Genomic DNA, 25,857 nt, shown 5'->3' on the forward strand with positions numbered 1-25,857 from the left:
TTCTGTAACATATACTCCCAAACATATTTTGCTTCAAGCATATACATTTTTGGGTATTGCCCAAACATTTATATGTTTGATCTCTTCCAATATATAATATGTTTGAAAGCATATTGGTCTAAAAAATATATGTTTGGGTAGTCAATTTCCAAACATTTTGTATTTTTGCATCCAAATTCAATAATGTTGTCTTCCAAAAAACAATATGTTATTATGTGAACATATAATATGTTTGGAAGCATTTTGCACCCAAAAATATTATATGCTTAAAAAAATTCTCCCAAACAATATTGTGCTCAAAATTTTATTTATTTATTTATATATTTACAATCATAATGAATTATGAAAATAAACAGGTAATATAGGTGCTAACAACATAGGTTTTCGACCTGAATGCTCAAAATTTTGTTTCTGCCTAATTGTATATTCCCTTCACATCTCACTTCCTCGAGATTTTTTAGTTCTTCGCACCTTTTTCTGTAATACAAACATTGTAGAAGAAATTATTCAATTTTATGATTTTTTTATTTTAATTTTACCTTTTGCCGGACGGGGATTCGAACAGCTGACCACACAGTTTGTAAGAATCAAAGAAGTAGCTGATCAATTGCCCAAGGGAAAATAAAATGTTAATTTTGTAATAACAAGCAACAACCACCAACTTAATTCAATATCGCTCCCTGTTAAATAGCGCTCCAAGCTACTAAACACATATATGTTTATAGGCTATTTCTAAATTAATATATGTGTGCATCCAAGCATATTATATTTACAAACATTTTATGTCCCAAACATAATATGTTCTAACATATTAACATATATGTCCCAAACATGTTATGCTAGTTTATGAACATTATATGCTTGCAATCAAAAATATTGTGTTTAAAAATTTGTATTCCAAACATATAATGTTTATAGCCAAACATATGAAAAACAGTCTTTTTCATCCGTGTGGGGAAGCAATTCGAAGCCCAATCCATGAATTTTTGCCATCGTTCTCAATGACTTGTGGCATGGTGCGTTGTCTTGGCGGAACAACACTTTTTTCTTCTTCATATGGGGACGTTTTGCCGCGATTTCGACTTTCAAACGCTCCAATAACGCCATATAATAGTCACTGTTGATGGTTTTTTCCTTCTCAAGATAATCGATAAAAATTATTCCATGCGCATCCCAAAAAACAGAGGCCATTACTTTGCCAGCGGACTTTTGAGTCTTTCCATGTTATATGTAAATCTGAACCGATTTCAACCAAATTTGGCACGCATAGCTAAAATGCTAATTCTACTCCCTGTGTAACAGATTGGCCACTGTGGTCATATGAGTGTAAATCGGGCGAACGATATATATGGGAGCTATATCTAAATATGAACTGAAGACCGCTCAGAATCATCAAAACGTTGTTGTTTTTGGTCAAATGTGAGCTCGCGCGGCACCCATTTTGCACAGAGCTTCCGTATATCCAATAATAATGATGAATGATATGACTTACACGTTCCTTTGATATCTTTAAGGCCTCTGCTATCTCGATCAACTTCATTTTACGGTCATTCAAAATCATTTTGTGGATTTTTTTGATGTTTTCGTCGGTAACCACCTCTTTCGGGCGTTCACCGTCCTCCGTGCTCATTTCACCACGCTTAAATTTTGCATACCAATCAATTATTGTTGATTTTACCTGGGGCAGAGTCCGGAAACTCATTATCATGACAAATTTTTGCTTCTACCGTATTTTTTTCCCTTCAGAAAAAAGTATTTTATCAAAACACGAAATTCCGTTTTTTCCATTTTTTCACAATAACAAAAGTTGCTTCACAAAAGACGCTCTATCTCACAAACTAATTGACTTAGAGACGTCAAATTTTGACACGAATCATTTGAAGGTTGGTACTATATAAAAATAATATGCACTTATTACTAGCGACGCCATCTATGTGTCAGACCGGGGACTTATCAGCTAACCTGTTAAATCGGAGTAAAAGATTGGCCACTATGGTCATATGAGTGTAAATCGGTCGAACGATATATATGGGAGCTATATCTAAATCTGAACCGATTTCAATAATATTTGGCACACTTGACTACACTACTAATTGTACTCCTAGTGCAAAATTTCAACCACATTGGGCTAAAACTCTGGCTTCTGGGACCGTATTAGTCCATATCGGGCGAAAGATATATATGGGAGCTATACGATATCTAAATCTGAACCGATTTCAACCAAATTTGGCACGCATAGCTACAATGCTAATTCTACTCCCTGTGCAAAATTTCAACTAAATCGGAGTAAAAGATTGGCCACTGTGGTCATATGAGTGTAACTCGGGCGAACGATATATAAGGGAGCTATATCTAAATCTGAACCTATTTTAATAAAATTTGGCACACTTGACTACACTACTAATTGTACTCCTAGTGCAAAATTTTAAGCAAATTAGGGTAAAACTCTGGTTTCTGGGGCCAAATAAGTGCATATCGGGCGAAATATATATATGGGAGCTATATCTAAATCTGAACCGATTCATCCAAAATCAATAGGGTTCTGTTCTGAGCCAAAACACATACTTGTGCCAAATTTGAAGTCGATTGGACTAAAACTGCGTCCTAGACTTTGATTACAAAAATGTGTTCACGGACAGACAGACGGACATGGCTATATCGACTCAGGAGCCCACCCTGAGCATTTTTGCCAAAGACACCGTGTGTCTATCTCGTCTCCTTCTGGGTGTTGCAAACATATGCACTAACTTATAATACCCCGTGTGTGGCGCAGGGTATAAAAACTTCGTAGGTATAAAATTTTGATTCGTAGGAACGAGCTAAAAACTTTCTGGGGATGATTAACAGGTTGGCTGATAAGTCCCCGGTCTGACACATAGATGGCGTCGCTACACACAAAAAAATTTTACGAATGTTTTTCCAATTAAAATTTTAATTGAGTTTTAAAAAATATTCAATTAAAAATTTAATTGATTCAACATATTTTTTAATTGAAACAAAAATCAATCACAAAAATAATAGTATCAATTAATTTTTTAATTGGATCAATTAACTTTTTAATTGACCTTCAATTAATTTTTTAATTGATACTATCATTTCTGTGATTGAAGACATTTCAATTAAAAATTAATTGAATCAATTAATTTCGTGATTGAATCAGAAAAAAAAATTGTGTGTAGTATTAAATGCATTTTTATATAGTACCAATCTTCAAATGATTCGTGTCAAAATTTGACGTCTCTAAGTCAATTAGTTTGTGAGATAGAGCGTCTTTTGTGAAGCAACTTTTGTTATTGTAAAAAAAATGGAAAAAAGGAATTTCGTGGTTTGATAAAATACTGTTTTCTGAAGGGCAAAAATACGGTGGAAGCAAAAACTTGGCTTGATAATGAGTTTCCGGACTCTGCCCCAGGGAAATCAACAATAATTGATTGGTATGCAAAATTCAAGCGTGGTGAAATGAGCACTGAGGACGGTGAACGCCCGAAAGAGGTGGTTACCGACGAAAACATCAAAAAAATCCACAAAATGATTTTGAATGACCTTAAAATGAAGTTGATCGAGATAGCAGAGGCCTTAAAGATATCAAAGGAACGTGTTGGTCATATCATTCATCAATATTTGGATATGCGGAAGCTCTGTGCAAAATGGGTGCCGCGCAAGCTCACATTTGACCAAAAACAACAACGTATTGATGATTCTGAGCGGTGTTTGCAGCTGTTAACTCGTAATACACCCGAGTTTTTCCGTCGATATGTGACAATGGATGAAACATGGCTCCATCACTACACTCCTGAGTCCAATCGACAGTCGGCTGAGTGAACAGTGACCCGTGAACCGTCTCCGAAGCGTGGAAAGACTCAAAAGTCCACTGGCAAAGTAATGGCCTGTGTTTTTTGGGATGCGCATGGAATTATTTTTATTGATTATCTTGAGAAGGGAAAAACCATATACAGTGACTATTTTATGGCGTTATTGGAGCGTTTGAAGGTCGAAATCGGCAAAACGGCCCCATATGAAGAAGAAAAAAGTGTTGTTCTACCAAGTCAATGCACCGTGCCACAAGTCATTGAGAACGATGGCAAAAATTCATGAATTGTGCTTCGAATTGCTTCCCCACCCACCGTATTCTCCAGATCTGGCCATCAGCGACTTTTTCTTCTTCTCAGGGAGTCACCTTGGTGCAATGGTTAGCATGCCCGCCTTGCATACACAAGGTCGTGGGTTCGATTCCTGCTTCGACCGAACACCAAAAAGTTTTTCAGCGGTGGATTATCCCACCTCAGTAATGCTGGTGACATTTCTGAGGGTTTCAAAGCTTCTCTAAGTGGTTTCACTGCAATGTGGAACGCCGTTCGGACTCGGTTATAAAAAGGAGGTCCCTTGTCAGTGAGCTTAACATCGAATCGGGCAGCACTCAGTGATAAGAGAGAAGTTCACCAATGTGGTATCACAATGGACTGAATAGTCCAAGTGAGCCTGATACTTCGGGCTGCCACCTAACCTAATCTAACCTTGTTCTCAGACCTCAAAAGGATGCTCGCAGGGAAAAAATTTGGCCGCAATGAAGAGGTGATCGCCGAAACTGAGGCCTATGTTGAGGCAAAACCGAAGGAGTACTACCAAAATGGTACCAAAAAATTGGAAGGTCATTATAATCGTTGTATCGCTCTTGAAGGGAACTATGTTGAATAATAAAAATGAATTTTGACCAAAAAAAAGTGTTTTTCTTTGTTAGACCGGGGACTTATCAGCCAACATGTTAACTTGCAATTTAGAAGACAAACATCGTTTTAAGATTCCTTGCCATCGGCAAGTGTTACCGCAAGTCAAGTAATTCCATTGTGGATGATAGTCTTTCGTAGAAGTTTCTACGCAATCCATGGTGGAGGGTACATTAGATTCGGCCTGGCCGAACTTACGGCCGTATATACTTTTTTTTATTACATTTTGAAACCTATTTAGCTCCATATATAGTCAGATATGATATTATATATACCATGTCTTATTAGATATAGTGCTGTACATGGTCCTATCCAAGCATATATTATTAGATATGCGAGATATAATTAGATATTATACTATATATTATGAGATCTGCGATTATATCTAAGCAGATCTAGCACCATATGTTATATAGCAGATCTAATTATGTCTGAACCAATAAAAGTTTGCTATTATTAGATAGGATTGGATTCTCCAATTTTCACACGGGGAACTCAAGAAACAAAATATTAGTTAAATCAATTAAACTATAAATTGAATATTTTTAAGAAATCAATTACAATTTAAAAAAAAAATGGTGTTATTTATTCTGAGTGTGACCAAATCGGAAAAGGCTAAAACTCTAACTTCCCTCGTTCGTTCGTTTCAGTTTATTTCCATAAAATCCGAAGATCCGAATGTGAATAATAAAAGGAATGCGAATGCAGTGTACTTTCAATGTGAAATCTGTTTGAGTTATTTTCGCCTTAAGCGCCATTTGGATGCCCATATACGACAACATCAACAAGGATTATGCGGATATGTCTGTACATACGAAAATTGTGACAAATCTTTCAACAGTCCCGAGGAGCTTCGTTCACATATCAATGAGCACATTCCGAATAAGTTCAAATGTGGCATAGAAAATTGTGAGCAGTTCTTTGGTAGCAACAATCGCCTAATGCAACATAGACGTGAGGCCCATTCCGATGCGGTTTTAAATTATACAAAAGCTCCCCCTCCTACATACATATGCGAAATATGTGGCCGTACTTTAAGCCAGAAAACATACAAAAGTCACAAATATGTACATATGGATAAATCTCAGTGGCCGTTTCCCTGTGATGAAGCGGGATGTACGAAAAGATTTCGATTTATCGAGCAACTTAGAATTCACAAAAATCGTCATGCCGGTATTAAGAACTTTGTGTGTCCCATTTGTAATGCGCCTAAAACAACCGTTACAGAACTGAAGGTTCACATTAATACTCACACCAACGAAAGAAACTTTGCTTGCAACATTTGCCCCAAAACATACAAAAGTAAGGCAATGCTAGCTCTTCACGTTCGTCGCACTCATACTTTATGCGATGTTTTTAAATGTCGTCTTTGCGATTATCAAACAAATAATCCTCAATGTTTAAAAATACACGAAATGAGGCATTCAGATGAGAAGCCTTTTCCCTGCAAAGAGTGTGATAAACGATTCACAAATCCAGTGAGTATGTACGCCCATATGAGAGTGCACAGTAATAAACCAAGACCAAAAAAAGTATATAAATGTGATGAGTGTGAGAAAACTTTTTTGTGTAATGCTAATCTACACAACCACAAGAAATTACATACAGAGGGTGTCACACCATACATATGCAAGCATTGTGGTCAAGGTTTTCGATGGCCAGGAAGTTATTATGCCCATGTGAAAAGGCATGCAACGAAGGAAGTTACAATCAAACCAAATGATTTATGTGAAGTCAACGTTGATGGATAATTTTGCGGCTTATAAGATTGGTTGTTCGAATTACAAATAAATGAAGCAAACACTTTAATCCTTAAAGAAATGCTATACAATTTGTTAGATTTGCTAATATCAATATATATATATATATATATATATATATATATATATATATATATATATATATATATATATATATATATATATATATATATATATATATATATATATATATAACAGGTTGGCTGATAAGTCCCCGGTCTAACAAAGACAAACACTTTTTTTTTTTTTGTAAAAATTCGTTCTTATTATTCAACATAGTTCCATAGAGCGATGCAACGATTATAACGACCTTCCCGTTTTTGGATACCATTTTGGTAGTACTCCTTCGGTTTTGCCTCAAAATAGGTCTCAGTTTCGGCGATCACCTCTTCATTGCAGCCAATTTGTTTCCTTGCGAGCATCCTTTTGAGGTCTGAGAACAAGAAAAAGTCGCTGGGGTCCAGATCTGGAGAATACGGTGGGTGGGGAAGCAATTCGAAGCCCAATTCATGAATTTTTGCCATCGTTCTCAATGACTTGTGGCACGGTGCGTTATCTTGGTGGAATAACACGTTTTTCTTCTTCATATGGGTCCGTTTTCCCGCGATTTCGACCTGCAACGCTCCAATAACGCCATATAATAGTCACTGTTGATGGTTTTTCCCTTCTCAAGATAATCGATAAAAATTATTCCATACGCATCCCAAAAAAAAAAAAGCCATTACTTCGCCAGCGGACTTTTGGGTCTTTCCACGCTTCGAAGACGGTTCACCGGTCGCTGTCCAATAAGCCGACTGTCGATTGGACTCAGGAGTGTAGTGATGGAGCCATGTTTCATCCATTGTCACATATCGACGGAAAAACTCGGGTGTATTACGAGTTAGCAGCTGCAAACACCGCTCAGAATCATCAACACGTTGTTGTTTTTAGTCAAATGTGAGCTCGCGCGGCATCCATTTTGCACAGAGTTTCCGCATATCCAAATATTGATGAATGATATGACCAACACATTCCTTTGATATCTTTAAGGCCTCTGCTATCTCGATCAACTTCATTTTACGGTCATTCAAAATCATTTTGTGGATTTTTTTTTTGATTTTTTTGATGTTTTTGTCGGTAACCACCTCTTTCGGGCGTCCACTGCGTTCACCGTCCTCAGTGCTCATTTCACCACGCTTGAATTTTGCATACCAATCAATTATTGTTGATTTTACCTGGGGCAGAGTACGGAAACTCATTATCAAGCCAAGTTCTTGCTTCCACCGTATATTTTCCCTTCAGAAAAAAGTATTTTATCAAAACACGAAATTCCTTTTTTTAAATTTTTTCACAAAAACAAAAGTTGCTTCACAAAAGACGCTCTATCTCACAAACTAATGACTTACAGACGTCAAATTTTGACACGAATCATTTGAAGCTTGGTACTATATAAAAATAATATGCATTGAATACTAGCGACCCCATCTATGTGCCAGGCCGGGGACTTATCAGCCAACCTGTTATAATATCCGAAAACGATGTTTTGCAAATGTTTTTTAATGTGCAATAAAGATTTTGTTTCAATATCAAATAGATAACTTCCAATTTTCAAAATTTGTTCCAGCAAATTGAACAATACCAGTTTTATCCGTGGGACCCATAACCTCTTGTAATTCAAAGTCAGTTTTGTATTGAAGAAAACAATTGATTAAAGTTCCGTTCTAAGGTTTTTCACAGAATAAAAATTGTGTATATCAAGAAAAATTAATATACTATATGTATTGAAAATAAAGCCTACTTATATAATTTAAATTAATAAAGAACAAAGTTGTGTATTAACCAGTATTTTCAATAAAATTGAATAAATTTGTGCTTAATGTCTCGAAAACTAAGGTCCTTCGGGAGCCATCATGGTTCAATGGTTAGCAAGCCCGCATTGCATACACAAAGTAGTGATTCGACCGAAAACACCAAAAAATTTTTAAGCGGTGGATTCTCCCACCTCAGTAATGCTGGTGACATTGCTGAGTGTTTCAAAGCTTCTCTAAGTGGTTTCACTACAATATGCAACAGGGATGAAAAATCAAATTTTTACATTTTATCAACGAGAATAAATATATTATTTTTTTTTTTGGCAAAAATTGTACCAAAATTTCAAAATAAATATAATAAACGAAAAAATAAAAATTATATTAACTAATAAAGGTTTTTATGCGAGTCCAAATTCAAAATAGTTTTCATTCCAATGTCTTTTTATACCCTGCCCCACACTGTGGAACAGGGTATTATAACATAAGTTAGTGCATATGTTTGCAACACCCAAAAGGAAACGAGATAGACAAATGGTATCTTTGGCAATATTGCTCAGGGTGGGTCCCTTGAGTGTCGATATAGCCATGTCCGTCTGTCTGTGAACAAATTTTTATAATCAAAGTCCAGGTCGCAGCTTTAGTTCAATCGACTTCAAATTTGGCATAAGTTTCCGTTTTGGGCCAGAATAACCCTATTGATTTTGGAAGAAATCCGTTCATTTAGATATACCTCCCATATGCCCATGTGGACAGAAACATAGGTGTAAGAATTTTTTTAAACGAGGCCATAGTTTCTCTATTTTATGTTTTGTTATTGAATATTTCGGAATTAAAGGGTGATACGGTCAAAATTTGGTCAATATAAACTTGACGTATTTCTTTCAATTTAAAAAACCTGAACACCCCTCATTTTGAAGGTGTGTGTGTGTAGAATGTTGCTCCTATTTTGATTTTGGAATTCACTGTTCAGTTGTCAAAATGCCGTCCAAGCAAGAAGAGAAGCGTATCAAAATTTTGCTCGCGCATCGCGAAAATCCGAGCTACTCGCACGCAAAGCTGGCAAAATCGCCAAATCAACCGTTACAAATGTAATTAAAGTGTTTGGGGAACGTTTGTCGACAGCCAGGAAGTCTGGATCGGGGGGAAATCGAAAACCGGAAGCCGCTGAGACGACAAATAGAGCTGCCGGTAGTTTCAAGCGAAACCCTAACCTCTCTCTCCGAGATGCCGCAAATAAGCTGGGTGTATCGTCTACAACCGTGCATCGAGCCGGACTATCGACTTACAAGAAGGTAGTGACTCCAAATCGCGATGATAAACAAAATACGATGGCCAAAGCGCGATCCCGGAGGCTGTACACGACGATGCTGACGAAGTTTGACTGCGTGGTAATGGACGACGAAACCTACGTCAAAGCCGACTACAAGCAGCTTCCGGGACAGGAGTTTTATACGGCAAAAGGAAGGGGAAAGGTAGCAGATATTTTCAAGCACATAAAACTGTCAAAGTTCGCAAAGAAATATCTGGTTTGGCAAGCCATCTGTACCTGTGGCTTGAAAAGCAGCATTTTCATAGCTTCCGGGACTGTCAACCAAGAAATTTACGTGAAAGAGTGTTTGAATAAACGTCTGCTGCCTTTCCTGAAGAAACACGGTTGTTCCGTACTGTTTTGGCCGGATTTGGCATCTTGCCATTACGGTAAAAAGGCCATGGAGTGGTACGCCGCCAACAACATGCAGGTGGTTCCCAAGGACAAGAACCCTCCCAACACGGCAGAGCTCCGCCCAATTGAGAAATACTGGGCTATTGCCAAGCGGAACCTAAAGAAGACCAAAAAAACTGCTAAGGACGAGCAGCAGTTGAAGGCAAACTGGCTTTCTGCGGCGAAGAAGGTGGACAAGGTGGCTGTACAAAATCGGATGGCAGGTGTCAAGCGTGAGGCCCGGCAATTCGGATTTGGAAAAGCGAAAGCCTAACTGAATATTTTTCCTGAATTTTATACTAATTGAACTTGAAAAAGAAATTTAATTTGATTTTTTAAATAAACGATTTCACCGATTTACATGCGTTTTCCCTTGACCAAATTTTGACCGTATCACCCTTTACTTATACGAGGGTGGTTCGGAAACTTCTTAGCCTATCAATGAAAGAGAATAGTTAGTTCTTCAAAAATATTTTTATTTTCCAATATAATCTGAAACTTCAATACACTTAAGGTTGAATTACACACCATGCGTCAATCCGTGCGTTGATGGAAGGGTTGATATTTTCTGTTTGTGGCAGACTATTCGAGCTTTTGATTTCAAAGAGAAATTTCAACTCTTCAATCATCGGACGCATTGAACGCATGGTATGTAATTTTACCTTTAGTACTTTTTCTAGCAATTCTATCCCTTGATTAAAATAGTTTTCCCCAAGGTCTTCAAAATAGTGGTTTACAACTGTAATTGCATCTTCATTTGGGGTAAAACGCTTGCCAGGAAGGAATTTTTTTTTTAGATTTGGGTACAAGTAAAAGTCACTGGGAGCTAAATCAGGAGAATAAGGTGGGTGGTCAAGCAACTCGTACTTTAATTCGTTGATTTTATCCATTGTTAAAACACTCTTGTGCGCTGGTGCGTTGTCTTGATGAAAAATTATTTTTTTTTTGTGTTGTAAGCCAGGACGTTTTGCTCGAATTTGTACATTTAATTGATCCAAAAGGTTGCAATAGTACTCTGAATTTATTGTTTTACCATTTTGCAGATAGTCAATTAATAAAATACCTTTGAAGCCCCAAAAAACCATTGCCATAACCTTACCAGCCGATTGAATTGTTTTTGCCTTCTTTGGGGCACTCGCTCCAGCTTCAGTCCATTGTTTGGATTGTTCTTTTGTCGCTGGAGTCCAGTGGTGGATCCATGTCTCATCAACAGTTATGAAACGACGCTTAAAATTCATTTTATTTCGCTTAAAACGTTCCAAACAAGCTTGAGAAATGTTCATTCTTATGCGTTTTTGATCGACTGTTAACAAATGCGGCACCCATCTTGCAGAAAGCTTTTTCATCTGTATGTTAGTTCTTCATGCAAAATTAAATGGACTCGATCATTTGAGATGCCCATGATATTAGGAATTTCATGCACTTTCTTTCGTCCATCATTTAATACCATATCATGCACTTTGGCTGCAATTTCTGTTGTTGTTGTTGTTTTTGTACGTCCACTACGTGGTTCATCTTCAATGCTTGTACGACCACGTTTAAATTCAGTAACCCAATTTTTTACTGTTGCATATGAAGGAGCACTTTCACCTAACACATTCACCATATCATTATGAATTTCTTGTCCCGATAAACCTTTTTTATATAAATATTTAATGACAGCACGCATTTCTAATTTTTCCATTGTAAAAGAATTGCGGATGCGTCTTTTTTGAACACCTGTTTCTATATGAAGGAGTTGCCAGATCGAAACAAAATTTAACATGTCTTCATAACAGAGATGGAAGTTTCCAAAACACTTAACTTTTTTCTGTTTATACCGCGCTTTTTGTGCTAGGCTAAGAAGTTTCCGAACTGCCCTCGTACAAAGATTGGAGATTGATAATAACGCAACTTTGAAAATCTTATGACGCAAAGTGAAAACTAGTACTAATTCAACAGCGACACAACTTCGAAACAAAACAAACCGAGTTCTAAAGGGTGATACGGTCAAAATTTGGTCAAGGGAAAACGCGTGTAAATAGATGAAATCGTTTATTTAAAAAATCAAATTAAATTTCTTTTTCAAGTTCAATTAGTATAAAATTCAGGAAAAATATTCAGTTAGGCTTTCGCTTTTCCAAATCCGAATTGCCGGGCCTCACGCTTGACACCTGCCATCAGATTTTGTACAGCCACCTTGTCCACCTTCTTCGTCGCAGAAAGCCAGTTTGCCTTGAACTGCTGCTCGTCCTTAGCCGTTTTTTTGTTCTTCTTTGGGTTCCGCTTGACAATAGCCCTGTATTTCTCAATTGGGCGGAGCTCTGGCGTGTTGGGATGGTTCTTGTCCTTGGGAACCACCTGCACGTTGTTGGCGGCGTACCACTCCATGGCCTTTTTACCGTAATGGCCAACCGTGTTTCTTCAAGAAAGGCAGCAGATGTTTATTCAAACACTCTTTCACGTAAATTTCTTGGTTGACAGTCCCGGAAGCTATGAAAATGCTGCTTTTCAAGCCACAGGTACAGATGGCTTGCCAAAACAGATATTTCTTTGCGAACTTTGACAGTTTTATGTGCTTGAAAATATCTGCTACCTTTCCCCTTCCTTTTGCCGTATAAAACTCCTGTCCCGGAAGCTGCTTGTAGTCGGCTTTGACGTAGATTTCGTCGTCCATTACCATGCAGTCAAACTTCGTCAGCATCGTCGTGTACAGCCTCCGGGATCGCGATTTGGAGTCACTACCTTCTTGTAAGTCGATAGTCCGGCTCGTTTTTTGGCTCGATGCACGGTTGTAGACGATACACCCAACTTATTTGCGGCATCTTGGAGAGAGAGGTTAGGGTTTCGCTTGAAACTACCGGCAACTCTCTTTGTCGTCTCAGCGGCTTCCGGTTTTCGATTTCCCCCCGATCCAGACTTCCTGGCTGTCGACAAACGTTCCCCAAACACTTTAATTACATTTGTAACGGTTGATTTGGCAACTTTTAGCGATTTTGCCAGCTTTGCGTGCGAGTAGCTCGGATTTTCGCGATGCACGAGCAAAATTTTGATACGCTGCTCTTCTTGCTTGGACGGCATTTTGACAACTGAAGAGTGAATTCCAAAATCAAAATAGGAGCAACATTCTACACACACACACAAAATGAGGGGTGTTCAGTCACCACCCAAAAATAACATTTTGCTCTTAAAACATGTTTGAGGTGATCATATTCCTTCTCTGGGTGTATAAGTAGCGGCCTATGTAAAGCCAATATAGATTATTAAGAAAGATAGATAAGCTCATACTGAAAGCTAATGCATCCTTTTATTGGCAAACAAATGTACTGGTTTCTTTATTTTAATATTTCAGTGGAATCCGCAGAGTTCGAGTGAAAAATCTTCGGTAATAAAACACTCGAGAACATTCAAATTAAAATGTGACATTTGTCCAAAAATATGTTTCACCAAACATTGCTTGGAAGCTCATAAAAGAATGAAGCATGAAGGACTACCGGGATTCGCTTGTACATATGAGTTCTGTGATAAGGCTTATAATCGAATAACAGACTTACATAGGCATATGGATAAACATGAGGGAGTTCAAAATGAATTCACATGTCAAGTGGAAAATTGTGGCAAAGTATTTACCGCATATTATTCCCTAAACTATCACAGACGCAAAGAACACAATTTGCTGAAGATACCCAAAAATCAGAGGGAGGAAAATAGAACAGAAAATTTGGCAACAACAAGTTCAGAAACCCAAATTAAAAATGAAAATGCCTTGGATGAAGTTATCGTAAATACCTCTTCAGAAAATTTTGAAGACTCTGTTGAGTTGGCAAAAGATCCGGACGATATACCAACATCATCTGGCCACCAACAAAAGCAGTTCGTTTGTGAAACTTGTGGAACAGTTTGTAAAAGTGCCCATTCTCTAAAACTCCATAATAAAATACATATAGATGAATGGCCTTATGTATGTGATAAACCAGGATGTGGCATAAAGTTTAAAGAGAAGAATCATATCATAACTCACTTATTATGCCATGCTGGAAAAAGTAGCTCCGAGCATCATCAAAGAAGTGTTGTCTATTGCGGTACTGTTTTAAACGATACGAGAGAATCGCGTCGACAATACATTTGCGAAATATGTGGTCGTATTTTAAACGATCAATTTTCACTGAGAAGGCACAAATATATACATGTGGACAAATCTGAGTGGCCGTTCGCCTGTGATGTGGCAGGATGTACGAAAAGGTTCCGAGTTAAGAATCAACTGAAAATTCATAAAAATCGTCATGCTGGTATTAGGAACTATGTGTGTCCCCATTGTAATGCGCGTAAAACAACCATTACCGAACTGAAGTTTCACATGATTACTCACACCAAGGAACGCCCCTTTTCTTGTAAGTTTTGTCCAAAAAAATACAAAATTGCCCCAACTCTGGCTCTTCACGTTCGCCGCAATCATACGGAATGCAAATATTCTAAATGTCGTTTTTGCGATTATCAAACAACAAATCCTCAACGTTTGAAATACCATGAGACAAAGCACACGGGTGAGAAGCCTTATTCTTGTTCAGAGTGTGACGAACGATTCCCAACTCCCTGGAGTCGGCGGGTCCATATGCAAACGCATGCAAATACGAGTAATGAAGCAAATTTAAATGCTTGTGATGAGTGTGGGAAGACTTTTAAGCAGCTGGCTAGTCTACGGAACCACAAAAAATTACACACCGAGGGTGTCACACCGCACATATGCCAGCATTGTGGCCAAGGTTTTCGATGGCCAGGAAGTTATTACGCCCATTTGAAGAGACATTCAACGAAGGAAGTTACAGTTAAAAAAGAAGATCAAAATGAAATCAATGTTAATGAATAACTATCTGGTATAGGTTTAATTATTACGAAATCAATTAAAATAAATAAAATGTAACAAATACACGCAAAGAAAAAACGTGTACCGAAAACGACGTTTGTCGTTTGTTACAGTTTTTTTTTTGTTTTTTGAAAATTTTGAACTTTTATCACCAAAAAAATTCGTTTACAAAATTTTTATTTTTTGTTTAGTTTTCTTAGTTGACCTTTGGAATTTTATAATTATTGGGGAATTTTATAATCAATTGGCTTGAGGTCATGATAAATGAAAAATGCTGTTTAATTGTTTTTCATTGTTTTATTATTGAAATATTGCTATTTCGGATATTTTGATACACCTTCGGTGATCATCTTCAGCGAGATATTATCTATAAAATATCATAATTTAAATATTTGACAATATTTACTTTCACAATGGTTATTAACAAAAATATAACAATGATTCTATATTTACATTTTACAAAGTAATAGACCTTCTCCTTGCAAAGCTCATATCTAACTAAAGCTATCTTACTTATGTTTGTGTCTTTGTATAAGATTTCTATAAATCTGTGCACAGTGGTCTGTGTCGGTTTTGTAATTCATACGTTCGTCAGTGGGTGTATTTATTATAAAGGGTGATACGGTCAAAATTTGGTCAAGGGAAAACGCATGTAAATCGGTGAAATCGTTTATTTAAAAAATCAAATTAAATTTCTTTTTCAAGTTCAATTGGTATAAAATTCAGGAAAAATATTCAGTTAGGCTTTCGCTTTTCCAAATCCGAATTGCCGGGCCTCACGCTTGACACCTGCCATCAGATTTTGGACAGCCACCTTGTCCACCTTCTACGCCGGAGAAAGCCAGTTTGCCTTGAACTGCTGCTCGTCCTTAGCAGTTTTTTTTTTGTCTTCTTTAGGTTCCGCTTGACAATAGTCCAATATTTCTCAATTGGGCGGAGCTCTGGCGTGTTGGGAGGGTTCTTATCCTTGGGAACCACCTGCACATTGTTGGCGGCGTACCACTCCATGGCCTTTGTACCGTAATGGCAAGATGCCAAATCCGGCCAAAACAGTACGAAACAACCGTGTTTCTTCAGGAAAGGCAGCAGACGTTTATTCAAACACTCTTCCACGTAAATTTCTTGGTTGACACTCCCGGAAGCTAAGAAAATGCTGCTTTTCAAGCCACAGGTACAGATGGCTTGCCAAACCAGATATTTCTTTGCGAACTTTGACAGTTTTATGTGCTTGAAAATATCTGCCACCTTTCCCCTTCCTTTTGCCGTATAAAACACCTGTCCCAGAAGCTGCTTGTAGTCGGCTTTGACGTAGGTTTCGTCGTCCATTACCACGCAGTCAAACTTCGTCAGCATCGTCGTGTACAGCCTCCGGGATCGCGCTTTGGCCGTCGTATTTTGTTTATCATCGCGATTTGGAGTCACTACCTTCTTGTAAGTCGATAGTCCGGCTCGTTTTTTGGCTCGATGCACGGTTGTAGACGATACACCCAACTTATTTGCGGCATCTCGGGGAGAGAGGTTAGGGTTTCGCTTGAAACTACCGGCAACTCTCTTTGTCGTCTCAGCGGCTTCCGGTTTTCGATTTCCCCCCGATCCAGACTTCCTGGCTGTCGACAAACGTTCCCCAAACACTTTAATTACATTTGTAACGGTTGATTTGGCAACTTTTAGCGATTTTTCCAGCTTTGCGTGCGAGTAGCTCGGATTTTCGCGATGCGCGAACAAAATTTTGATACGCTGCTCTTCTTGCTTGGACGGCATTTTGACAACTGAAGAGTGAATACCAAAATCAAAATAGGAGCAACATTATACACACACACACCTTCAAAATGAGGGGTGTTCAGGTTTTTTTAAATTGAAAGAAATACGTCAAGTTTATATTGACCAAATTTTTACCGTATCACCCTTTATGTAACATCTCCAATGTGTATCTTCTCTTAGTATTCTCTTCCATCGTCAGTATTTCAACATTCTTGAAATTTGGTATGTGTCCTGTAGTCGTGCAATGTGCTGCAAGGGTCGTTTTTTGTTCTAGGGGCTTGTCTTTCATCTTTCGGTCGGACTTGTGGGCAGAAAGTCTAGTTTTTAATTTGGACCTGGTAGTGTCAACATAAGACATTGGACATGGATTGGTTTCTTGCCCATCACATTTTATTTTGTATACCACATTCGATTTGTCTTTCATCTTCATCTGGGTTTTTGTTTTACTAAATAGGTCATTTATTGTCCTGTTACACTTTAGCGCTAATTTGTAGTTATCCTTTTTGCAAATATTTGATTTTTCAAATCTTTCGGAAAACCCCGGTACATATGTCGTCTTTTTGAAAACCATGGATGTGGCTTCTTGTTTGTTGTGATCCTTATTCCCTTTATTTTTCACGTATTTTATGAGATCATAGATTGTGTCATTTGGGGAAGTCATTTTGTTGTAGTATCCATCGTATTTTCTTCTCGTTAGTCTTGTGAAATCTTACGTCGCTTATGTTTAAAACCATAAGATCAGTGTTGATCTTAATACGCCGAGGATGATTAGAGTGAAAATTTATTAATCTTCCTAATGCGGTTTTCTTTTGATACCAATCCAATATTAATTGATTCTTATGTCATTGAACAACAGTGTCAAGATAAGGTAATTTTCCTTCGGTTTCACATTCCATTGTGAATTGAAGTTGTCGATTAAAGGCGTTAAGTGTCGTCAATGTGTTGCTAACTTCATCTTTATCTATGATGCAAAATTTGTCATCAACATATTTAGTCATAAATCTTGTTTTTTTTTTTTTTAAAGAGTTTGTTCATCGAGTCGTCCAATAATTTCTCCATTATAATATCCGCGATTATGAGAGATGGTTGGGTTAGGTAGCAGCCCGATGTATCAGGCTCACTTAGACTATTCAGTCCATTGTGGTACCACAATGGTGAACTTCTCTCTTATCACTGAGTGCTGCCCGATTCCATGTTAAGCTCAATGACAAGGGACCTCCTTTTTATAGCCGAGTCCGAACGGCGTTCCACATTGCAGTTAAACCACTTAGAGAAGCTTTGAAACCCTCAGAAATGTCACCAGCATTACTGAGGTGGGATAATCCACCGCTGAAAAACTTTTTGGTGTTCGGTCGAAGCAGGAATCGAACCCACGACCTTGTGTATGCAAGGCGGGCATGCTAACCATTGCACCACGGTGGGAGATATACCCAGCAAAAAATGGAGCACTATTTCAGCAGGATTATAAAGGGTGATTCTTTTGAGGTTAGGATTTTCATGCATTAGTATTTGACAGATCACGTGGGATTTCAGACATGGTGTCAAAGAGAAAGATGCTCAGTATGCTTTGACATTTCATCATGAATAGACTTACTAACGAGCAACGCTTGCAAATCATTGAATTTTATTACCAAAATCAGTGTTCGGTTCGAAATGTGTTTATCGACAAATTTTGTTCAGCGATGAGGCTCATTTCTGGTTGAATGGCTACGTAAATAAGCAAAATTGCCGCATTTGGAGTGAAGAGCAACCAGAAGCCGTTCAAGAACTGCCCATGCATCCCGAAAAATGCACTGTTTGGTGTGGTTTGTACGCTGGTGGAATCATTGGACCGTATTTTTTCAAAGATGCTGTTGGACGCAACGTTACGGTGAATGGCGATCGCTATCGTTCGATGCTAACAAACTTTTTGTTGCCAAAAATGGAAGAACTGAACTTGGTTGACATGTGGTTTCAACAAGATGGCGCTACATGCCACACAGCTCGCGATTCTATGGCCATTTTGAGGGAAAACTTCGGAGAACAATTCATCTCAAGAAATGGACCGGTAAGTTGGCCACCAAGATCATGCGATTTGACGCCTTTAGACTATTTTTTGTGGGGCTACGTCAAGTCTAAAGTCTACAGAAATAAGCCAGCAACTATTCCAGCTTTGGAAGACAACATTTCCGAAGAAATTCGGGCTATTCCGGCCGAAATGCTCGAAAAAGTTGCCCAAAATTGGACTTTCCGAATGGACCACCTAAGACGCAGCCGCGGTCAACATTTAAATGAAATTATCTTCAAAAAGTAAATGTCATGGACCAATCTAACGTTTCAAATAAAGAACCGATGAGATTTTGCAAATTTTATGCGTTTTTTTTTTTTTAAAAGTTATCAAGCTCTTAACAAATCACCCTTTAATTGAGAGAAGCAGTACCAACTGCTTACAAAACAACCGAATCAGCGCTGATTTTTGTGGGCGATGTCCCGCAGCTTCTACATAGCGCTGATATAATTGCACATTTTAATAGATATATTGCTCAGAAGTTATATATAATCTTGAGTATAGCATTGTTGGCGTGTAGGAAAACAGCACTACCTCTCATGCATCTATACTGCATGAATTGGTTGCAATAAGTTTGATTACTCGTTTACGTTATTGCCACCGATTCATGCAGTGAGGATGCACTGCCTACTTTATTGTATACCTAAAGGCGCAACTAAACTCTTACTGCTGAAGTATTTGTTGCTGGGATAGGAGATCCCATCGGCATTCCTTTGGTTTGTTCAAATATCTTATCGTCATATGTGAAATATCTGAAGTCCTTTATGCATAGGGTCACTATTTCTAACAACAAATCCATTGGTATTTTGGTAAATTCATGTATTATAGTCCATTTTTATACCCTAAACCACATAGTGGTCAGGGTATAATAAGTTTGATCGGCCAAAAAATGTGCCTACCAGAAATATTGATTTTAGACCCCATAAAATATATACCGATCGACTCAGAATCACCTCCTGAGTCGATCTAGCGCTTGGTGTCCGTCCGTCCACAGGATTCCGGTCGCAACTATTAACCGATTTTGATGAAATTTGGTACAGGGAGTTTTTTGGGAACAAGGACGAACGCTATTGAATTTGGAAGAAATCGGATCAAATTTACATATAGCTCCCATATATATATATATATATCGCCCGATTTCGACAAATGGGGTCACGTTGCGTTTGTTTTCAAACGGATCGTCACCAAATTTGGCAAAAGATAATCTTTTTCATCGTTCTTCAAGTCTGCAAAATTTCATCTAAATCGGTTCAGATTTAGATATAGCTCCCATATATATGTATCGCCCGATTTTCCCAAATTTGGTCATAAAAACCTTATTTATTAAGCGATCTGACTAAAACTTGGCTTACTCTAATCTTTTATGGTACTGACAATATGTTCCAAAAATAATCGAAATCGGTTCAGATTTAGATATAGCTCCCATATATATGTATCGCCCGATTTTGCCAAATTTGGCCGTAAAACCCCTATTTATCAACCGCTAGTGCTCAAAGTTGGCTAAATATAATCTTCTATACCTCTAACTGTATGTGCGCAATTTCATCGAAATCGGTTCAGATTTAGATATAGCTCCCATATATATGTATCGCCCGATTTGGTCAAATTTGGCCGTAAAACCCTTATTTATCAACCGATCGTACTTAAAGTTGGCTAAATGTAATATTCTATAGCTCTAACTGTAATCTTCTATACCTCTAACTGTATGTGCGCAATTTCATCGAAATCGGTTCAGATTTAGATATAGCTCCCATATATATGTATCGCCCGATTTGGTCAAATTTGGCCGATCTCCCGATGTAACTCCTTGGGTTTCTAGAAACCGTAGTTTTTATCTGATTTGCCTGAAATTGTAAATATTCTGGTATTTTAGGCTCACAAAAACGTGTATCGGATTAAGTTTTTATCGATCCATTTGGTAATGCCTTCATATAGACCGACTTCACTTCTTGAGGGTGTAGAAGGCGCACTGATCATGAAAATTGCTTGAAACTCAATGTAAAATTTCCAGATTTTACTTCTACAGATTTAGGATTTCAAATCAAGACTTTATTTTATATTTTTCTTGCACACTTAAAAGAGATGTTAATGATTCCTCTAAAAATGGTTCTTATAAATCCAGAATCTGATATTGTCCTCATAGGTGAAATCTTTAAATTTATCTTCGGGAATATCCTCAAGTCCTCAAGCCCTCCTGAAATTTCAAAGGAAACCCTAATATTTGGTTCATGGTGGTGGGTATTTAAGATTCGGCCCGGCCGAACTTTGTGCTGTATATACTTGTTATAATATTAAATTGAGCCGACGGGCTTTTTGGGCAGCAAATAAATCAATGACTTCTTCAGTCGGCACATTTATTCGGCGATGAACCGACATTAATGCCAATCCTTTGAGTCTACTCTCGCTAGTCGAATTTCTAAAATACGTCTTTAATCTCTTCATTGTTGAAAATGAACGTTCGGATGAGCACGTAGTAACTGCAGGGATGGAAAATGCAGTATAGTACTATAGTACTTTTTTCAAACTTTTTTCACCCCGGTCAGTACCGTAGTACCCCCGCGAATGATTTAGTACCTTTTGTGTAGACATTTTTGAGTCGATATCAGATTTATGGTACAATAGCTTTGACAAAATATTTTAATATTTTCAGAAAGTCTTTATCAACCTTATTTGCTAATAGTCTTTTACAAATATGGCAAAACAGACATGTTCATGTGGGAAGAAAATCTCGATTTTGTAAAAGACATAGTCAAAAACAGGATTTTATTGAACTTCAAGAAAGTTTTAGTCGAAAAAAGAATGCGATTCTATATTATCGATTTTTTATTTCGGTAGAAATAGTTGTCAACATTTTTTTTCTATATAGAATTTTTGCAAAATTTTATTTTTATAGAAAATTTTGTCAAAATTTTATTTCAATTGAAAATTTTGTAAATTTTTTTTTTTTATTTTATTTAAAATCATAATAAATTATAAAAATAAATACAAAAAAATGAAGGTACTAACAACTAAGGTTTTCGACCTAATAAAAATTTTATTTCTATAGGAAATTTTTGCAAAATTTTATTTCTATAGAAAATTTTGTCAAAATTTTATTTTCTTTAAAATTCAGTCTCTTGACAATAATCTTCCAGTGAAATTTTTGTTGAAATTTAGTAAAAAGTACCTTTCCGCTCAACAAATACCTTTTTTTAATTTCTTAAAAATTGTATTTTCCATCCCTGAGTAACTGGCAAAGTGACCAAATTTTTTAAAAGAATATTCACGTTTGGAAAATCTCTCTATTGCTTCCATCGCTGAATTAGGCAGGTTCTTTTCGCAGGTTTTGCGCCATTTCATTTACACATGTGTGTTTGGCTGTTTCGTTGTTGTTGCTATGGCCAAACAAAGCGAGTCATGTTCACAAAAAGAACAACAAACACACATAAAAAGCAGAAATACATTTTCCAAAAATGAAATTTGTGGTGCGAGAACAAAAATAATGTGTTTTTTTTCGACCGTCGTTTGACGGGCTTTTCAACTAGTATTCTATGATTTGTGCAAGTTTTATAGGTAAGCGTTTTTCAAAATAAAACCTCCAGCTTTTCTTCAACATCTTCGATAAAATTTTTCTATGCAGCTAAAAATACATATTTATTTATATAAAAATATTCATTCATTTCGGGGGGTTTGATCCCCCTCACCCCCCCCCCCCCCTGAATACGGCCTTGACTGATCGTACTCAAATTTTACAAAAAGTGACCTTCTCTGATATCAATCATACCTGCAAAATATTATACAAATTGGTTCAGATTTATGCATCGCTCGATTTTGTCATAGTTGGCCATAATACTCTTATTTATTAACCTATGTTATTCAAATTTCAAATTTTGATGTACTAGCTGATCGTATTTAGACTTACATGTAGTTCTTACATAAATCTATTGGCCTATTTGCAGAAATTTGGATTTATTACCCACAACTAATTGACCGATTTCCTCTTTTTTAATAATGGACTCAATATTAGTGGCATACTAACTCTTTTGGTGTAAAATAAACTATAGCTCCTAATATTATACATTTCTGCTCAGATTGTGACAAGACACCCATAATTATGTACCCCCCTCTATGTTCCCCAAAACCTATACCAATGATACCCCACAAATACTTATGTTTACTAATTCAGTAGGGGTGGTTTAGGGTATGATATAGTCGGCCCCGCCCGACTTTCTTTAATCGTCTTTATCGCTAGATTTATAGGTACACTGGGAAAGAGGGATACCACATCAAATGAGATTAGTAACTCGTTGTCCTTTATTGTTTGCTTGTTTATTCTTTCCTTAAATTCTATTCCATCTTTTATATTGTACTTTGAGTCATTCGTAAGATTTTTCAATATATTTGATATATATTTTGATACGTTATACGTAGGAGAATTGATGAAAGAACAAATGGGTCTTAGAGGTGTACCTTCCTTATGAATTTTTGGGAGTCCGTATATCCTTGGAGCTGTGGCAGTTTTGCTTGTCAATTTATATTTTTCGTTCGCATTCAGTATATTCATGTTGAATATATATATAATAGCAATATTTCAATAATAAAACAATTACAACAGCATTTTTCATTTATCATGACCTCAAGCCAAACGAAAAATCCCAATAATTATTTTTATTTTTTCAATAAAAAATATATATATTTGAACCAAAAACACAGTCCATTTCGTTTATACCAAGCACTCTTCTTTACTGACTTGTAAGTCTTTAATAAGACACATTTTACAGTTTCATAGTAGGACACATTTTACAGTTTATTATAGTACATAGTATTCGGAATCTTCCGAACGTATTTGGAATATATATAAAAAACAAAACAATATATATGGTGTTCGGTCGAAGCAGGGGTCGAACCCAGGACCCTTGGTATGCAAGGCTGACGTACCAACCACAGGTCCACGGTGCCCAACTAAATGAATGTTTCTGTTCAAAGAATAAAGCCGCCGATCGGTGGGACTGAATAAGAAGTCGATTTCCTCTTACTTTGGGAGAAGCCCATCATGTTTAAGTGAAGATGAGAGACTCTACAATGTGACTTGTAAAGATCCAGAAAGGATACCCATATTGTATTGAATCAATAATATTTTTAATTAAAACAATTAATATTTTAATTAGCTTCGATGATTGAGTGTATTTATTCCGCAAATGAAGAAATTTCAATTAAAAATGTATTGTATCAATTAATACAGTGATTAAAAGACAAATACTGTGTGGCGAGGTACATATTCGTGTTTCTTGCAAATACTGCCGATCTGAAGGCTTTCGATAGATTCAGTTAACTTTCTCCTTCGTATTTGAAAGATACTAGCAAAAAAAAAAAACTAAAGGAATCGTTTATTGGCCAAAACACATAATTGTCTCTTTTTTTAATATTTCAGTGGATTCAGCAGAGTTTAAGTGAAAAATATTCTGCCATACAACACTCGAAAAGAATCAAATTCAAATGTGACATTTGTCCAAAAACATTTTTCACCAAACATGGCTTGGAAGCTCATCAAAGAAGGCATCAAGGACTATCGGGATTCGCGTGTCCATATGAGTTATGTGATAAGGCTTATAATCGAATAACAGACTTGCGTAGGCATATGGCTAAACATGAAGGAGTTAAAAATGAATTCATATGTGAAGTGCAAAATTGTGGCAAGCTATTTAGCGAATATTATGCCCTAAACCATCATAGACGTAAAGATCACAATTTTGTGATGATACCCAAAAGACAGAGGGAAGAAAATAGAACAGAAAATCTGGGAACAACAAGTTCAGAAACTAACATTGAAAACGAAAATACCATGGATGAAAGTATCGAAAATACCTTGGATGAATGTATCGAAAATACCATGTTTAAATATCTTGAAAATTCTGTCGAGATAGCAAAAGATCCGGACGTTACACCAAAATCATCTGACCACCAACAAAAGCAGTTCGTTTGTGAAACTTGTGGAACAGTTTGTAAAAATGCCTATTCTCTAAAACTCCATAGTCAAATACATATAGATGAATGGCCTTATGTATGTGATAAACCAGGATGTGGCATAAAGTTTAAAGAGAAGAATCATATCATAACTCACTTATTATGTCATGCTGGAAAAAGTAGCTCCGAGCATCATCAAAGAAGTGTTGTCTATTGCGGTACTGTTTTAAACGATACGAGAGAATCTCGTCGACAATACATTTGCGAAATATGTGGTCGTATTTTAAACGATCAATTTTCACTGAGAAGGCACAAATATATACATGTGGACAAATCTGAGTGGCCGTTCGCCTGTGATGTGGCAGGATGTACGAAAAGGTTCCGAGTTAAGCATCAACTGAAAATTCATAAAAATCGTCATGCTGGTATTAGGAACTATGTGTGTCCCCATTGTAATGCACGTAAAACAACCATTACCGAACTGAAGTTTCACATGATTACTCACACCAACGAACGACCCTTTTCTTGTAAGTTTTGTCCCAAAACATACAAAATTGCCCCAGCTCTGGCTCTTCATGTTCGCCGCAATCATACGGAATGCAAATATTTTAAATGCCGTTTTTGCGATTATCAAACAACAAATCCTCAACGTTTGAAATACCATGAGACAAAGCACACGGGTGAGAAGCCTTATTCGTGCTCAGAGTGCGACAAACGTTTCACAACTCCCTGGAGTCGGCGGGTCCATATGCAAACGCATGCAAATACGAGTAAAGAAGCAAAATTACATGCTTGTGATGAGTGTGGGAAGACTTTTAAGCAGCTGGCTAGTCTACGGAACCACAAAAAATTACACACCGAGGGTGTCACACCGCACATATGCCAGCATTGTGGCCAAGGTTTTCGATGGCCAGGAAGTTATTACGCCCATTTGAAGAGACATTCAACGAAGGAAGTTACAGTCAAAAAAGAAGATCAAAATGAAGTCATCGTTCATGAATAATTCTCTGGCATAGGGCTAAGTTATTTCAAAATTAATTAAATCAAATAAAATGTAACAAATATTTGATTGCTAAAAAAAACTAATGTTGTTTTTTTTTTCTTGTAAAAAATGCGCACTTTTTTGCATTTTGCTCGGAAAATTAAGTTTTTTAATTTTTTTTTTATAAAAAGCAGGCAAATTTCGAAAAGGCTTCGAATTCTGTTGTGAAAATAGTACCACGCAAAGAGGCAAATTGCGGGCATATCAGCACTGCCGACAAACGAAAGTGCTGCGAATGCCCTGTT

At 37.0% G+C, this 25,857-nt stretch overlaps 1 protein-coding gene across 1 annotated transcript in view; it reads left to right on the forward strand.

Annotated features, from left to right (window-relative positions):
- Positions 1-25,652, forward strand: part of LOC142235949 (uncharacterized) — a 58,622-nt gene extending 32,970 nt beyond the window's left edge. Inside the window, exons 4-6 of the mRNA XM_075307202.1 lie at positions 13,308-14,819; positions 17,605-17,670; positions 24,038-25,652. Coding sequence (XP_075163317.1) covers positions 13,308-14,819; positions 17,605-17,670; positions 24,038-25,573 — 3,114 coding nt within the window. The 3' untranslated portion in view covers positions 25,574-25,652. The remainder of the gene's footprint in view (positions 1-13,307; positions 14,820-17,604; positions 17,671-24,037) is intronic.
- The last annotated feature ends 205 nt before the right edge of the window (positions 25,653-25,857 follow it).

Source organism: Haematobia irritans, chromosome 4 (genome assembly GCF_050003625.1).
Source record: "Haematobia irritans isolate KBUSLIRL chromosome 4, ASM5000362v1, whole genome shotgun sequence".
Classification (NCBI taxonomy): Eukaryota; Metazoa; Arthropoda; class Insecta; order Diptera; family Muscidae; genus Haematobia; species Haematobia irritans.